This window comes from Oncorhynchus masou, chromosome 10 (assembly GCF_036934945.1).
Source record: "Oncorhynchus masou masou isolate Uvic2021 chromosome 10, UVic_Omas_1.1, whole genome shotgun sequence".
Taxonomy (NCBI): Eukaryota; Metazoa; Chordata; class Actinopteri; order Salmoniformes; family Salmonidae; genus Oncorhynchus; species Oncorhynchus masou.
Window position 1 is genome coordinate 40216489 of NC_088221.1, and position 17864 is coordinate 40234352.

General features: G+C 42.2%; 1 protein-coding gene across 1 annotated transcript in view; it reads right to left on the reverse strand.

The window, feature by feature from the left end:
* LOC135547625 (potassium voltage-gated channel subfamily H member 3-like) overlaps window positions 1-6318 on the reverse strand; it is a 194934-nt gene extending 188616 nt beyond the window's left edge. The window contains exon 1 of the mRNA XM_064976793.1: window positions 6039-6318. Coding sequence (XP_064832865.1) covers window positions 6039-6114 — 76 coding nt within the window. The 5' untranslated portion in view covers window positions 6115-6318. The remainder of the gene's footprint in view (window positions 1-6038) is intronic.
* Between the last annotated feature and the right edge of the window lie 11546 nt (window positions 6319-17864).

A 17864-nucleotide genomic window follows, 5' to 3' on the forward strand; every position in this document is an offset into this window, starting at 1 on the left:
CTGCCTTATTATTATTCGACCATGCTGGTCATTTATGAACATTTGAACATCTTGGCCATGCTCTGTTATAATCTCTACCCGGCACAGCCAGAAGAGGACTGGCCACCCCACATAGCCTGGTTCCTCTCTAGGTTTCTTCCTAGGTTTTGGCCTTTCTAGGGAGTTTTTCCTAACCACCGTGCTTCTACACCTGCATTGCTTGCTGTTTGGGGTTTTAGGCTGGGTTTCTGTACAGCACTTTGAGATATCAGATGATGTACGAAGGGCTATATAAATAAATTTGATTTGAATTGAAAGAACTGTGTGGATGGATCTCTGTTGGATGAGCCAGCGTCTGTTAATCTGGATATATAGGCGTTGGAAGTTGAAGGGGCTTATTGCGTTCTGGCTGGTGGGTGGATACTTGAGTCACTTGGTTGGGTTGGACTACAGTCAAACTGTTGAAGCAGCTCTAGCACTGAGGTATAGAGGGCTTGCTTGCCTGCTCTCAAGAAAGACCAAGGACTGTTTTTGCTCTTTAATTTAGTTTAGTTTTTCAAAGGAGAGCGGTCTTGGAGTAATACACAATGCACTCATGCCTATGACAGAGAAATAATATAAATAATTACAGACAATAATTACAGACAATAAATATTTACAGACTAATATGCATGGGTAAGCAGAGAAAATGTCAAGAAATCCATTGATTGACAGGTAAAGCACACACACACACACACACACCAACATTCAATAATAACAGGTTATCCCTACTGTCTATATCTATGCATGATTGTGTTCCATACCATTTCCTTTGTAAAGCTGAAACTAAATCAAACACTAACTGCTGAAGAGACACATTAAGGTTTTCAACTAAATGAAACAACCTCATGACAGGATTAGTTATAACCAAGCAACATTAGATGCAGAAGGCTTTCACTTATTGAATGGTTCCGGGTCTGAATAAATAACAGCTATAGCCTATCGCCATCGTGCGTTTACTCTTCTTTCAAACTACCCCTGACTTCTATTGGCTGCAGTATTTAACATTCAGCAAACAAGAGCTTGCGGCCCCCTTCGAATAGTCTATTGGTATAAGAAATGCAAAAAATATCAAATCATTTCCAGCAAGCTATTCTAGCTTTTCGTGCATGGGACTCCAAGAGCTAAGGAGCGTTTCTTAAGGAGAGGCCAGCGCAGCGCAGGTGGATGCGTATTGCGCAGGAGACAGAGGCTATAAGTTAGAAGCTTATTATGCATAACCCATCATTAATTAGCGAAATAAGGCTAATACTGCATTGAATGTATTACCAGAAAGTGGTAGGCTAGGACATCTATATATAGGGCTATATACAGTGCATTCGGAAAGTATTCAGACCCCTTGGGCTTTCCACATTTTGTTACGTTACAGCCTTATTCTAAAATTATTTCAATTGTTTTTTTTTCTCCCCAAAATCAAATCTACACACAATACCCCATAATGACAAAGCAAAAACAGGTTTTTATAAATGTTTGCTACGGAAATATCAATATCACATAAGTGTTGAGACCCTTTACTCAGTACTTTGTTGAACCACCTTTGGCAGCGATTACAGCCTTGGGTACGACTCTACAAGCTTGGCACACCTGTATTTGGGGAGTTTCTCCCATTATTCCCTGCAGATCCTCTCTAACTATGACAGGTTAGATGGGGAGCATCTTCTGCAAATCTCTCCAGAGATGTTTGATCGGTTTCAAGTCCTGGTTCTGGCTGGGCCACTCAAGGACCTTCAGAGACTTGTCCTGAAGCCACTGATACGTTGTCTTAGCTGTGTGCTTAGGGTCATTGTCCTGTTGGAAGGTGAACATTCACCCCAGTCTGAGGTCCTGAGCACTCTGGAGCAGATTTTCATCATGGAGCTCTCTGTACTTTGCTCTGTTCATCTTTCCTTCGATTCTGACTAGTCTCCCAGTCCCTGCCGCTGAAAAACATCCCCACAGCATGATGCTGCCACCACCATGCTTCAACTCAGGTTTCCTCCAGACGTGATGCTTGGCATTCAGGCCAAATAATTCAATCTTGGTTTCATCAGACCAGAGAATCTTGTTTCACATGGTCTGAGAGTCCTTTAGGTGCCTTTTGGCAAACTCCAAGCGGGCTGTCATGCCTTTTACTGGGGAGTTGCCACTACCATAAAGGCCTGTTTGGTGGAGTGCTGAAGAGGTGGTTGTAATTCTGGAAGATTCTCCCATTTCCATAGCAGAACCCTGGAGCTCTGTCATAGTGACCTTCTAGTTCTTGGTCACCTCCCTGACCAAGACCCTTCTCCCCCGAATGCTCAATTTGGCCAGGCGGCCAGCTCTAGGAATAGTCTTGGTGGTTTCAAACTTCTTCCATTTAAGAATGACGGAGGCCACTGTGTTCTTCGGGACCTTCAATGCTGCAGAAATGCTTTGGTACCCTTCCCCAGATCTGTGCCTCCACACAATCCTGTCTTGGAGCTCTACAAACAATTCCTTTGACCACATGGCTTGATTTTTTCTCTGACACGCACTGTCAACTGTGGGACCTTAGACAGGTGTGTGCCTTTCCAAATCATGTCCAATCAATTGAAATTACTGCAGGTGGCCTCCAATCAAGTTGTTGAAACATCTCAAGAATGATCAATGGAAACAGGATGCACCTGAACTACATTTAGAGTCTCATAGCAAAGGGTCAGAATACTTACAGTGTACAGTGGGGAGAACAAGTATTTGATAACCTACAAAATGGCAGTGTTTCCCACTTACAAAACATGTAGAGGTCTGTAATTTTTATCATTGGTACACTTCAACTATGAGAGACGGAATCTAAAACAAAAATCCAGAAAATCACATTGTATGATTTTAAAGTAATTAATTAGCATTTTATTGCATGACATAAGTATTTGATACATCAGAAAAGCAGAACTTAATATTTGGTACAGAAACCTTTGTTTGCAATTACAGAGATCATACGTTTCCTGTAGTTCTTGACCAGGTTTGCATACACTGCAGCAGGGATTTTGGCCCACTCCTCCATACAGACCTTCTCCAGATCCTTCAAGTTTCGGGGCTGTCGCTGGGCAATACAGACTTTCAGCTCCCTCCAAAGATTTTCTATTGGGTTCAGGTCTGGAGACTGGCTAGGCCATTCCAGGACCTTGAGATGCATCTTACGGAGCCACTCCTTAGTTGCCCTGGCTGTGTGTTTCGGGTCGTTGTCATGCTGGAAGACCCAGCCATGACCCATCTTCAATGCTCTTACTGAGGGAAGGAGGTTTTTGTCCAAGATCTTGCGATACATAGCCCCATCCATCCTCCACTCAATACGGTGCAGTCGATGTGCAATGATGTTTCCACCTCCATGCTTCACGGTTGGGATGGTGTTTTTGGGGTTGTATTCATCCTTCTTCTTCCTCCAAACACGGCGAGTGGAGTTTAGACCCAAAAGCTATATTTTTGTCTCATCAGACCACATGACCTTTTCCCGATCATCCAGATGGTCATTGGCAAACTTCAGACGGGCCTGGACATGCGCTGGCTTGAGCAGGGGGACCTTGCATGCGCTGCAGGATTTTAATCCATGGCAGCGTAGTGTTTTAAGAATGGTTTTCTTTGAGACTGTGGTCCCAGCTCTCTTCAGGTCATTGACCAGGTCCTGCTGTGTAATTTACGAATGTGCAACACCCTTTGAATATGGCCAGTGTCCGTAAACTTTGTCAAAAACAAGCGTAATTAAATAGTTGCCTACAGCACAGTTACAGTAACCAACGCTCTGGATAACATGAAAACAGCCTAACCAGCTCTGCTAGGGTGAGAAAAATGGTCAGAGTGAGGTGTTCTCTCATTTGTGTCTGGAAGTAGCTAACCAACGTTAGCCAGTTAGCTTGTGTGCTTGACTGCAGTTGACCGCTCGGATCAACCCTACTTCTTGGCCAGAGCGTCCAGTGTGCGCTCTGAACGCTCCGAGAGCGAAACTTATGAACAGACAATCTGATAACGCTCTAGATTTACGAACGGAACGCCCAGAGGGCACTCTGGCACTACGGATTGAATTTACGAACACACTCAAAATAATTAAATGTTTAGCTAGTCACTTCTTATGCTAACAAGCTAACAAGAGGTTGCATAGGAACAGCATCAACTTCCGGTAGACAGTGGAAGCTCTAGTACACTCAACTGAAACGATACGGTTCGTTTACAGTATACTAAAATGAACTAATAGTATACAGTATGTAGTATCTACTCATTACGTATGTTAGTATGGTTATTCGAACACAGCTGGGCTGTCTGTTCCCACCCTGAGCGTTGATGATTCATGCAGAGGCGTTAGAGAAGACAGATTTAGACATGTAATTTAACTGTTCCATTTCACGCCATGCTGTTCATATAAATGATTTGTTGTTATTTACCGGTTTCAAAGCAGTTATTTATCCCGGGAAAAGGGAGTGGTTTCGGGCGGTAAATCACAGTAAATCTAGGTACCCGGGCTCCCACCATTCAACCCTAATCACAACGGATCAAAACGCAGAGACAAGACACACAAGGCTCAAGCAGCCCTGCTTGGAACTCCACCGCCCACTTCCCCAGCACTTGTCCTAAAACCTTTTTTAACTTGCTGTGTTTACTGCTTTAGTGAAATAGGAATATGCAGCTGTAAAAGAACATCAACAAGTATCTTCTGATCAAATCATACATCATGGTTGGAGATAGCGCTTGACCATGACTCTCAGTTCCATTACTTTTCATTCCACATAAGAGTCACTGAACAAAGGCATCTTTTTTGTTAAGTTTGGTTAAGAGCCCTGACACTTGGTCTGAGCATGAACACGCATTGCTTGCCTGTGGTTTTGGAATCATAAGGACCTTATCTTTCATATCAGCGAGATATATATATATTTTTTTAACAAAAGGTTAAATTGATACACACCTTTATAGGGTTGGCGTTAGTGTTCCCACATGGCCATATCTCCATGTTACAGCGCTTGTTTAAGGAAGACAGATGGAAGACATGCATGGCCACCTGTGCTGATTAGCTATCTAGCATGATCCGAACGCCTGTGTGTGTATTGGTGTAACTGAGGAGGAAGTATAGGACATCAACTGGAGGCACACAGAGCTTGTGGATCTGTGCAAAACTGCAGGTTTCTCCAAGACAATGAGTGCATTTATTTTATTTTTCAAGCTGATATAAAAGATAAGGGGCATTTCAGTATATGATTTGAAAACCGGGTTGAAAGCGATGATTGTTGACGTTTCTAAACGTTAAAACACAGCGTTGGAATTGTAGTTCACGTGGCGCCATCAGTGAGCGAATGTAAGCGCTGTAAACCCTACATATGGAGAAGGGTTTTCGAGAGCTAGGTTGGAGACAGCTGAGGTGAATGGTGATAGATGGACATTATCTGCCAGTGCATTATTAAACAATGGACCACAGTATTGCAGTTAAACATAGCAGGTGCGCTAAATCACACCGAAACTTAATCAAGCCAGGTCTTTCCGAGTGCACTATTGTAAGCTTGGAATGCGGGATGTGTTGTCTAAAGCAGTCATATCCCGATGTAGCAAGAACTGCATTTTGCTGTGTTGTCATGCACCCCATAGGCTACAATAGTAGCAAGAGAGAGCGTTATAATAAGATGTGTTTATTATAGGCTGCATAGACCCCGCAAGCGTGCGGAGCTCAGTTGTGCGCCTGACTGAAACCACTGAAAAAAGAAAGCACACAAACTATATGCCAACTTTTTGCTGAAACGAATTTTGAAAACATCAGCTATCGATTATAATAACGGGGTAAATGCAATGCTTTAACGCACAAATTGGATGAATAGGCCTATACAGTCAATACATTGAAGTCAAAGTAGAATGGAAAATTCCGTCTCCTGCGTGGAAACACACCAACCAAATGTATTTAATTAGAGCAATGCTTTCATTGTGGAGACATGTGCTTTGTCCCTAACATGCTATTGTGTAGGCGATAGAGCAAACCCTGAAAGTTAAAAACAGTAGAGGCTTTTAGGCGACCCAATACCCGCTTTATGACCTGGAGGTTGGTTACTTACGGGTGCCATCGAAGCGGGTGGCGATGGTGTCCAGGAAGGTGTTCTGCGGAGCCAGCAGACCTCGCATCACCGGCATCCTGGTACGGGTCGACTGGGTCCTCCTGCCTCGGCGCCCCGGGGCAGTGGATTCCTGTTCAGACCCAAACCCGGGCAAGAACCTTGACGTTCCGGGCGCGCATCCTAGCCCCTGGAGGAGCGCGCCGATCCGAGATGTGCGTGGCTCCACTTTGAGACCGGGGTTGTGACCATATCCTTCAAAAGAAAACGCGCATACCCAGTCTTGGAGAACCCAAACCTGGCACCAGCCTTTAGCTATAGACTACCAGCTATAAATAGCTTAGATAATGTTTTTCTTTGTCCAGAAGAACCAACGCAGAGTAAGGACAGCGCAAGTTTTGGTACTGATGCTGTGAACTGAACTCCGGAGGCAAGCTCCTCCTCGGGGTAAGCAATACTGCGCGCGCTCTCCTCCCCCTAGCAGTTGCTTTGTTTCTCCTGGTTACTACTGCGAGCAGATGTCATGTCACGTGATATATTTGGGGGACTATAGTTCCAGAGACCAATGCTCCTGGGTACATTGAAGGCTTGGCAGGGGTGATGATCCCTTGTGTTGCCAACAGACTTTACTTTGGGGATAGGATGGGGGTTTGACAATAGTTGCTAGGCTACAAGATCATTTTTTTTCAACAAAATAAAGGAGATCCATTGTTGATAACAACATGAAATATGGTATATTTCAAACTCCCTCCAAAATACGAAAATGTGTGTCCAGGAAAAAAATCAAAAATGTTATTTTCTATTTTTTATCAAGTCAGCCTGAAAACTCAATATTGCCGCGGATAAGCATAACAGTCCCAAAATGTGGGTTTCTCTCCCGTTCACAGCTGTTGGAGTTTCTATGGTGACAGCTGCTGTGCTTCAAGGGAGCCGGTCAGCGATTCAGAAATCAAATTTGACCAGTCACCCACCATACAATAACACATCAACAATAGGCCTATAAAACGTGTTCACCGAGAAACGAAAACCCCAATTATGTTTTCTCTGGGGAGAACTAAACTCCATTGCGACAATATTTGTTGCAGAGTTTAAAGCTTTTGTCATGTTCCGCGTTTCCTGGTCGTGTTTAATGTTGTGGCGCCTCCTCGGCTCTCTAACCGGTAGTGAATGGGCTACATTCAGAACTGCGTAAAGGGCATGCAGTGTAGAAGGTTCATCATCAATGAATAAGCACACAGTTTGTTCAGTCCAACACACTTCCCTTGAGAAGTTATTCGATTTTTGTTATGTTCTAGTATTGCGCCATTAGCCTTAGTAGCCTATAGAGCATGGGGTCGCAACCTTTTCTAGCTTGAGAGCTACTTTTTAAAAAATGAAACATTGTTTCGCAACTTTTAAAATAGGCACATTCTTCTCTACCCTGCCAATCCTCCCCGGGTCCTTGGTGTACAATGGGTGTTTATTCTTCTCTACCCTGCCAATCCTCCCGGGGTCCTCGGTGTACAAGAGATGAATCAATATAGGCCCATAGGTTAAATAATGGTTAATAAACAGTAGTCCTATTTGGCATGACAAGCGCCATGTTTTCTCTGTAACATTTTCCTGTTTGCAAATATATACTCTACTGTCAAAAGTTTTAGAACACCTATTCATTCAAGGGTTTTTCTTAATTTTTTACTATTTTCTACATTGTAGAATAATAGTGAAGACATCAAAACTATGAAATAAAATATGGAATCATGAAGTAACCAAAAAAGTGTTAAACAAATCAAAATATATTTTATATTTGAGATTCTTCAAATAGCCACCCTTTACCTTGATGACAGCTTCACAAACTCTTGGCATTCTCTCAACAAGCATCACGGGGTAGTCACCTGGAATGCATTGCAATTGACAGGTGTGGATTGTTAAAAGTTAATTTGTGGAACTTCTTTCCTTCTTAATGCGTTTGAGCCAGTCAGTTGTGTTGTGACAAGGTATGGGGTATACAGAAGATAGAGCTATTTAGTAAAAGACCAAATCCATATTATGGAAAGAACAGCCCAAATAAGCGAAGAGAAATGACAGTCCATCACTGGCCTTTTATTGCCCCCAGCACAAGATGCACCTGTGTAATGATCATGCTGTTTAATCAGCTTCTTGATATGCCACACCTGCCAGGTGGATGGATTATCTTGGTAATGGAGAAATGCTCACCAACAGGGATATAAACAATTGTGTGCACAAAATTTGAGAGAATTAAGCTTTTAGTGCATATGAAACATTTCTGGAATCTTTTATTTCAGCTCATGAAACACGGGACCTACACTTTACATGTTGTGTTTATATTTTCAGTATTCCGTCAGGTGGATGGATTATCTTGGTAATGGAGAAACGTTTATATTTTCAGTATTCCGTCAGGTGGATGGATCATCTTGGTAATGGAGAAACGTTTATATTTTCAGTATTCCGTCAGGTGGATGGATCATCTTGGTAATGGAGAAACGTTTATATTTTCAGTATTCCGTCAGGTGGATGGATTATCTTGGTAATGGAGAAACGTTTATATTTTCAGTATTCCGTCAGGTGGATGGATCATCTTGGTAATGGAGAAACGTTTATATTTTCAGTATTCCATCAGGTGGATGGATTATCTTGGTAATGGAGAAACGTTTATATTTTCAGTATTCCATCAGGTGGATGGATTATCTTGGTAATGGAGAAACGTTTATATTTTCAGTATTCCGTCAGGTGGATGGATCATCTTGGTAATGGAGAAACGTTTATATTTTCAGTATTCCGTCAGGTGGATGGATTATCTTGGTAATGGAGAAACGTTTATATTTTCAGTATTCCATCAGGTGGATGGATTATCTTGGTAATGGAGAAACGTTTATATTTTCAGTATTCCGTCAGGTGGATGGATTATCTTGGTAATGGAGAAACGTTTATATTTTCAGTATTCCGTCAGGTAAGCCTACTTTGCAGTTAACATTTAATTCAGAAGGTTATTGGGGAAAGTTTTTCCGTCTACCCACAATATCATTATCATTAGCATCACTAACTGGCTACATGGAGTGATAAACAAACACATACACCATACAGACAACAGACCAGAGGCAATATTGCTTGAAATTAATTGGCAGATATTGTGTTAGGCTACGTCTGACTTTTTAAGCAAATAGTGGCTAACCAGGGATGGATAATGTCAATGTGGCTTTGATTGAATAGCAGCCTGGAGATGTACATTTATGATAGTTTTCAATGGAACGGTTCTCCAGAGAGACCGCCTTTCTGCTAGTAGCCTAAAGTTTGATAAGTGAAATCCTGCCATCTTCTGGGCCAAGTTGTTCTTATTTTCTTACAGCCTGAGTACCATCCTAAAATTATTCATTATTATTTTTGTGCTCTACCTTGGCATATTGAGTTATTTTGAGTTACTTATCCAATTGATTATTGGGTCAACAACCTTGACAATGAGCCCCCTCTATATTTTGATCAAAAATATAAGGCTAGCCTACACTATTATAATTATTTGGGGGGGGATTCTATAGGCCTATGGGCCTATAGAAACCTTTGGTTCTTTTGAAGAGATTAAAGAACCCTTTACTAAAAAAGGTTATAGCAGGGTGTGAATTAGGGGGAAGCCAGTGGGGGGCACAACTCCCCTGAATGAGACATTAGCTTCCCTAAATGCAACAAAAGTCCAACTTTGGGAGGTCTCTAAATAATGCTAATTTAACCATTATCCTATTTGTTTAAAACACAGTGGTAAATATGTTTTACACTGGTCAATATGAAAATAAAAGCTTCCAAATGAAACAAACTGCTCATGCACAAACCTTCTCCCGGTCCACTGTGCTGGATTTTGCCAGAGCTGAACTCCTTTTAAATACATTTACATTGTACTAGTTCATTTTCGCCATGTGTTTGCTATGCGCCCTTGATAAAAATGGCCTTTATTTATTTTGTGTGCTTTTGTCAGTCAGCTGTTTAGAGCGCTCATTGCTTTGTTTTTCAGGTGTGTGCGTGTGTTGGTGTTCTCTGTGTCCACAAGAAGGAGACCTTTTGTTTTCTCTCCTGGATCAGCTGAAGGTCGCCAATATCACTAGACAACTAGCCTACAGCTCGATACCAATGCGCATCCAATCCAGCCTATAGTTGACTCTTTCGGTGAGAAGCATTCAATATATCTACATTATTTGCATTTGTGTCCATGAAAACTGTAAACACAGTTTACCCACCTTTTTCAGAAATAAGTGATTTGTTTGACCATCAGATGGCATCACGACTGGTTGTGTTCATGCCACATTAAATGGTCATTCTATTTTACCGCTAAGTTACGTATTTATTGGTCGGGTAATAATTTGTTTTACAAATTCATATTTTGCAACATTGTTACTAGGGTCTGAGTGGCAAACAGCAAGGTTTGTACAAACCTGCGCTGTTGCAAACTAGATGCTACCTAGAAGCTAAAAGGAAATAATGTGTTTAATAAAAGCTCTTACATAAAAAGGAGGAGGCATTTGGGTCAATTAAAAATGTAACTGCTATTCCGATTCAAAATACAACTACCATTCCAGCATGACACGAGGATGGTGGTTGACCAACTTGCAAGTAATTTAGCCTACCAGTAAGCACGCTATTTTTCAATATATTAAAACCTCTTGAAACTAGGGGGCACTATTTTCATTTTTGGAAAAATAACGTTCTCAAAGTAAACAGGATATTTTGTCAGGACAAGATGCTAGAATATGCATATAATTGACAGCTTAGGATAGAAAACACTCTAAAGTTTCCAAAACTGTAAAAATATTGTCTGTGAGTATAACAGAACTGATATTGCAGGCGAACGCCTAAGAAAAATCCAATCAGCAATGGACTCTTATTTAGAAAGCTCTGCGTTCCTATGCGTCCCTATTGAGCAGTTAACCTGTTGAAACTCTAGGGGCGCAATTTCATTTTTGGATGAAAAATGTTCCCGTTTTAAACAAGATATTTTGTCACAAAAAGATGCTCGACTATGCATATAATTGATAGCTTTCGAAAGAAAACACTCTGACGTGTCCAGAACTGCAAAGATATTTTCTGTGCGTGCCCTAGAACGTGAGCTTCAGGCAAAACCAAGATGAGATGGCATCCAGGAAATGAGCAGGATTTTTGAGGCTCTGTTTTCCATTGTCTCCTTATATGGCTGTGAATGCGAGAGGAGTAAGTCTGCCCTTTCTGTCGTTTCCCCAAGGTGTCTACAGCATTGTGACGTATTTGTAGGCATATCATTGGAAGATTGACCATAAGAGACCACATTTACCAGGTGTCCGCCCGGTGTCCTGCTCCGAAATTGGTGCGCAAAAGTCAGCTGCAAGTATTTTTCCACAGAATTCAGAGGAGAATGCAGGCTTCCACGAACGATATATCAATGAAGAGATATGTGAAAAAACACCTTGAGGATTGATTCCAAACAATGTTTGCCATGTTTCGGTCGATATTATGGAGTTAATTCGGAAAAAGTTTGACGTTGTAGGTGACTGAATTTTCGGTTCGTTTCGGTAGCCAAATGTGATGTACAAAATGGAACGATTTCTCCTACACACAGACGCTTTCAGGAAAAACTGCGCATTTGGTATGTAACTGAGTCTCCTCATTGAAAACATCCGAAGCTCTTCAAAAGTAAATGATTTTATTTATTTGGTTATCTGGTTTTTGTGAAAATGTTGCGTGCTAAATGCTACTCAAAATGCTAAGCTAGCTTAGCATACTCTTACACAAATTAGTCAATTGCTATGGTTCAAAAGCATATTTTGAAAATCTGAGATGACAGTGTTGTTAAGAAAAGGCTAAGCTTGAGAGCAGGCGCATTATTTTCATTTTATTTGCGATTTTCAGAAATCGTTAACGTTGCGTTATGCTAATGAGCCTGAGGCTTTAGTCACGATCCCGGATCCGGGATGGGGAGTTTCAACAGGTTAATGAGATATCAACCAGATTCCCTTTTCTAAGGCTTCCCTAATGTGTCTAGTGTCACACTACATAGTTTCAGGCTTTTATTTTGAAAAATTAGCCTGAACATCAACATCGCGTCAGTGGTCAGCTGGAGTCTCTCAGAGTGTTTTGTGCATAAGGGACAAATACGGCCATTGTTTCTCTCTTTCCTACTAAGAACCCACCTGTCCCGGTTGATATATTATCGAATAGATATTTGAAAAACACCTTGAGGATTGATTATAAACAACGTTTGCCATGTTTCTGTCGATTTTATGGAGCTAATTTGGAATATTTTTCGGCGTTGTCGTGATCGCAATTTCCAGTCGAATTCTGAGCCAAACGTGAAGAACTAACAGAGTTATTTCGGTTACAAAAATAATATTTTTGGAACAAAGGAACATTTGCTATCTCACTGGGAGTCTTGTGAGTGAAAACATCCGAAGCTCATCAAAGGTAAACGATTTAATTTAATTGCTTTTCTGATTTTCGTGACCAGGTTGCCTGCTGCTAGCTAGCCATAATGCTAGGCTAGGCTATCGATAAACTTACACAAATGCTTGTCTTGCTTTGGCTGTAAAGCATATTTTCAAAATCTGAGATGACAGGGTGATTAACAAAAGGCTAAGCTGTGTTTCAATATATTTCACTTGTGATTTCATGAATATGAATATTTTCTAGTAATATTTATGTCCGTTGCGTTATGCTAATTAGTGTCAGTTGATGACAACGCTCCCGGATCCGGGATGGGTAGTTACAAGAGTTAAGGCAAGTGTGTTGTTATGTGTTAATAACATTTAGACTACGTTCCCCAGCAGGCTATGCGGATGGTTAAAGAACGCCTTGCATGGCTAAACACAGAGATTTCTAGCTAAAGTATATGTTCATTAAAAGTAGTTAAACCTACCCCCCGGTTTGTCATTATAAAAGGAACAAACATAACATGATTGGTAGTCTACACAGATTGGTAGTCGCTATGACGAGACAGAGATAAGAAAGGAGTAACTCTGCAAATTTCCTCAACGAAAATTGAACATTCTACCACAAGTCAAGTGACGTGTGTAGTTGAAGATGCTAGCTTGCAAGAGCGAGGACAACGAGCCGCAGCAGCGAGAGCAAGGCTGCATTGGAATCTGTTGACGAGCAAGTTGATGAGCAACATACTGAAGTAAGAGAAATTGACACTTCCTGTTCTCCGTCATGGATAGGCTTAGTCCTCCTACTCAGTTAACAGGCAATTTAGCTGACAATTGGAAACGTTTAAAGAAGAGATTCAATATCTACCTAGCAGCCAGTGGTGCAGGGGGAGATGATGACAAATTGAAAGCTTAAATTTTTCTGCATGTTATTGGAGAGGATGGATTGGACATTTACAATAGCTTTCAGCAAGACGAGGCAAACTTGACATTGACTGTGCTAATGGCTAAATTTGAGGAGTACTTTGTACCAAGCCAGAACGTCACGTTTGAGAGATACAAGGTTCTCTCATGATCAGAAACAGGGAGTCAGATTTGACCAGTATTTGGCTGAGCTGAACACACTGGACAAAACGTGGGAATTTGAAAAGCTGAAAGACTCACTAGTGAAAGACAGGATAGTCTGTGGCATACTTGATAATGGACTCAAGGAGAGATTGCTGCGTGAGCAAGATTTAACTTTGGATAAAGCAGTGAATATGTGTCGAGCAGCTGAAACCACCAGAGCACAAGCTAAAGAGCTGTGCAGGGAAGAGATGTCAGTGTATGCAATAAAAAGAGAGGAGCAATACACACAACGCCTTACAAAACAAAAACAAGCAAAAGAAAGAAATCAAAACACTACATGTGGAAAATGTGGATTTATCCACAAGCCAAAAGAAATGCCCTGCATATGGCAAATCATGTAACAACGATGGGAAAAATAATCATTTACTCAAAATGCTGCAAAGCTGAGGCTACAAAGAAAAAGGTTCACACAGTCAAGAAGATGGGAGAATTCTTTGTTGATTCTGTGGAAATATGCAATGCAGTAAATGCTGAATGGATTGTGCCATTGACTGTGAATGCAACTATAATACCATTCAAGCTTGATACTGGAGGTAAACCTGTTATTGCTGGATGACTACAAATCACTGAAGGTGAAGAGCAAAATACACCCGGTGAAAATGAAGGTTGCTGGTTATACTGGGGAGAACGTACCAGTCAAAGGTAGCTGCATAGTATCTTTACAGCATAAAGAAAAACAGTTCAGAGCACAGCTGCTGATTGTGGAAAAGAGTGTACAGCCTATTCTACGAATCAATGCATGTAAAAAGCTCAATTTGTTGAAAAGAGTGTATGTAGTGACATCACAGACTGAAAATGACCAAGAATCACTACTGGCTGAGTATGAGGATGTGTTTGAGGGTCTTGGACGTTTACCAGGAGAACACAACATATGTACTGATGACAAAATGACTCATTTGTGCATGTATGTATGCATGCAGAAACATTCCATTTGCACTGAGGAAAAAGCCCAAAGAGGAACTCGGATGCATGGAAAAGATGGGCATCATAACAAAAATGGATGAACCTACAGACTGGGTTAAGCTCACTGGTTATTGTGGTGAAAAAGAACGGCGATCTCAGGATATGTCTAGACCCGAGAGATCTCAACAAAGCAATCAAGAGAGAGCATTTCAAGTTGCCAACCAGAGAAGAGATAATGTCGCAGTTTGCTGGAGCAAAGTGGTTCAGTAAGCTTGACGCCTCATCAGGATTCTGATAAATGAAGCTAGATGATGCTAAACTCAAGGCTATGCACATTCAACACACCTGAGGGCAGGTACAGATTTCTTCGTCTACCATATGGGATTCTCTCCGCGCCAGAGGTCTACCACAAGACAATCCACATGATTTTCGAGCACCTTCCAGGAGTGGAGACTATGATGGATGACATCATCATCTGGGGGTCCACAAAAGAAGAACACGATGCGAGAGTGAGACAAGTGCTGGACCTGACACGGAAGGTCAACCTAAAACTAAACAAGGACAAATACGAGTTTGGTGTGAAAACACTTACCTTCGTGGGAGATGTACTTTCTGAGGACGGAGTCAAACCAGACCCGAGGAAAACATCAGCCATCAACAACATGGAGCACCCGAAGAACAAGGACGATGTGAGACGCTTCACGGGCATGATCACCTACCTTGCAAAGTTCATACCTCAACTGTCAGCACAGTCCGCTCCACTCAGATGTCTTCTGGAACAGAAAAATGAATGGGAATGGTCCCATGAACAGGAAAACTGCTTCAGAAACCTAAAGAAGACAAGAAGAGCCAGTGCTCAGGTACTATGATCCAGAGAAAAGCACAAGGATTTCTGCAGACGCGTCACAGTTTGGCCTGGGAGCAGTTCTTCTGCAACAGCATGACGATACATGGCAACCCGTCGCTTATGTGTCCAGAGCCTTGACAGGCGCAGAGACAAGGTATGCACAAATAAAGAACTACTGGGAAGCACGTACACTTGCGAAAGGTTTCACCAATACATCTACGGACAAGACTTCGAAGTAGAAACCGACCACAAACCATTGGTGTCAATCATGTCTAAGCCACTGAATGATTGTCCAATGAGAATCCAGAGAATGTTGAATAGACTGCAAAAGTATGATGTGAAGATGATCTATACCCCGGGAAAGTTCATGTTCACCGCCGACACTCTTTCTTGAGCAGTTGACAAGGAGAGCTTCGACACACAGAAAAACACTGAGATTCAGGCCTACGTCGACATGATCGTAGCATCACTTCCTATGTCTTCTGAGAGTGGAGCAGATCAAAAGAGACCGCAGTTGACCAAACAATGACAGAGTTGAAAGAAACAACACTGATAGGATGGCCTGCACAGAAAAACAACTGTCCAAGGAGAATACAGGATTACTGGATATGCAGAGCAGAGCTCACCGTTGCGGATGATATAGTGTTCAAAGGCAACAAGATTGTCATTCCCATGACACTACGCAAAGAAATGCTACATAAAATACACAAGGGCCACTTGGGTGAGGAAAAATGCAAACGACGAGCACGAGAAGTAATGTACTGGCCAAGAATGAACCAGGAAATCAGCCAGACCACTGCTTCATGTGAACTGTGTTTGACCTACAGGCCAAAGCAACAAGCAGAGCCGCTAATGCCTCATCCAGTACCCAACAGACCCTACTACAAAGTTGGAGTTGACCTTTTTGACTGCAATGGCAAAAGTCACATTGTTGTTACCGACTACTACTCAAACTACCCTGAAGTAGCAACACTGCCAACTACCTCCAGCAAAACTGTAGTCACCTACCTGAAATCAGTCTTTGCAAGACATGGGGTTCCATCTGAACTGTACTCGGACAATGGCCTGCAGTTCTCAAGTTCCGAATTCCGATAGATCACTGACGACTGGGGATTCCGACACAACACCTCCAGCCCCAACTACCCAAGGTCCAATGGTTTAGCAGAGAGTTCAGTCAAAATTGTCAAAGGTCTGATGAAAAAGGCACGATGAAAAGGAGGATTTCCTAAAAAAATCTGATCTACCGCAGCGCACCGCGGCAGAACGGACTTTCACCTGCACAAATGTTGATGGGACGTCACATCAGAACCAACCTACCCATCCATGAGGACTTGCTAACACCTCTGGGTGTTAGCAAGTCCAACAAAATTAGCAACACGACAAAAGTGCAAGACACTTACCTGAACTGAAACCTGGAGATCATGTACGACTCAGAGACGCCACTACAGGAACCTGGATGCAGCAAGGGTATGTGCAGAGAGAAGTTGCACCGCGAACCTATGAGATCCAAAAGGAGCATGGATCACAACTGAGACAACACAGAGTGGATCTAAGGCTTCAGCCATTCACTCAAGGGACTGAGGATCATCAGGAGGATACTGAGGAAGCGTCAAATGCCTTTAGAAAAGGACAATTCAGTCAGAACACCCTGACTGACAACGCTGTCCAACTGTTTCAGGAAGCACTTCAGCAGAACGACCAAAAAGGTCTGTCAGAGCCCCTGAAAGGCTTATGGAGAATTGCTAAATATATACAGTGGGGGGAACAAGTATTTGATACACTGCCGATTTTGCAGGTTTTCCTACTAACAAAGCATGTCGAGGTCTGTAATTTTTTTATCATAGGTACACTTCAACTGTGAGAGACGGAATCTAAAAAAATCCAGAAAATCACATTGTATGATTTTTAAGTAATTGATTTGCATTTTATTGCATGACATAAGTATTTGGTTACCTACCAACCAGTAAGAATTCCGGCTCTCACCGACCTGTTAGTTTTTCTTTAAGAAGCCCCCCAGTTCTCCACTCATTACCTGTATTAACTGCACCTGTTTGAACTCGTTACCCATATAAAAGACACCTGTCCACATACTCAATCAAACAGACTCCAACCTCTCCACAATGGCCAAGACCAGAGAGCTGTGTAAGGACATCAAGGAAAAAATTGTAGACCTGCACAAGGCTGGGATGTGCTACAGGACAATAGGCAAGCAGCTTGGTGAGAAGGCAAAAACTGTTGGTGCAATCATTAGAAAATGGAAGAAGTTCAAGATGACGGTCAATCACCCTCGGTCTGGGGCTCCATGCAAGATCTCACCTCGTGGGGAAGGTGAGGGATCAGCTCAGAACTACATGGCAGGACCTGGTCAATGACCTGAAGGGAGCTGGGACCACAGTCTCAAAGAAAACCATTCTTAACACACTACGCCGTCATGGATTAAAATCCTGCAGCGCACGCAAGGTACCCCTGCTCAATCGAGCGCATGTCCAGGCCCGTCTGAAGTTTGCCAATGACCATCTGGATGATCCAGAGGAGGAATGGGGGAAGGTCATGTGGTCTGATGAGACAAAAATA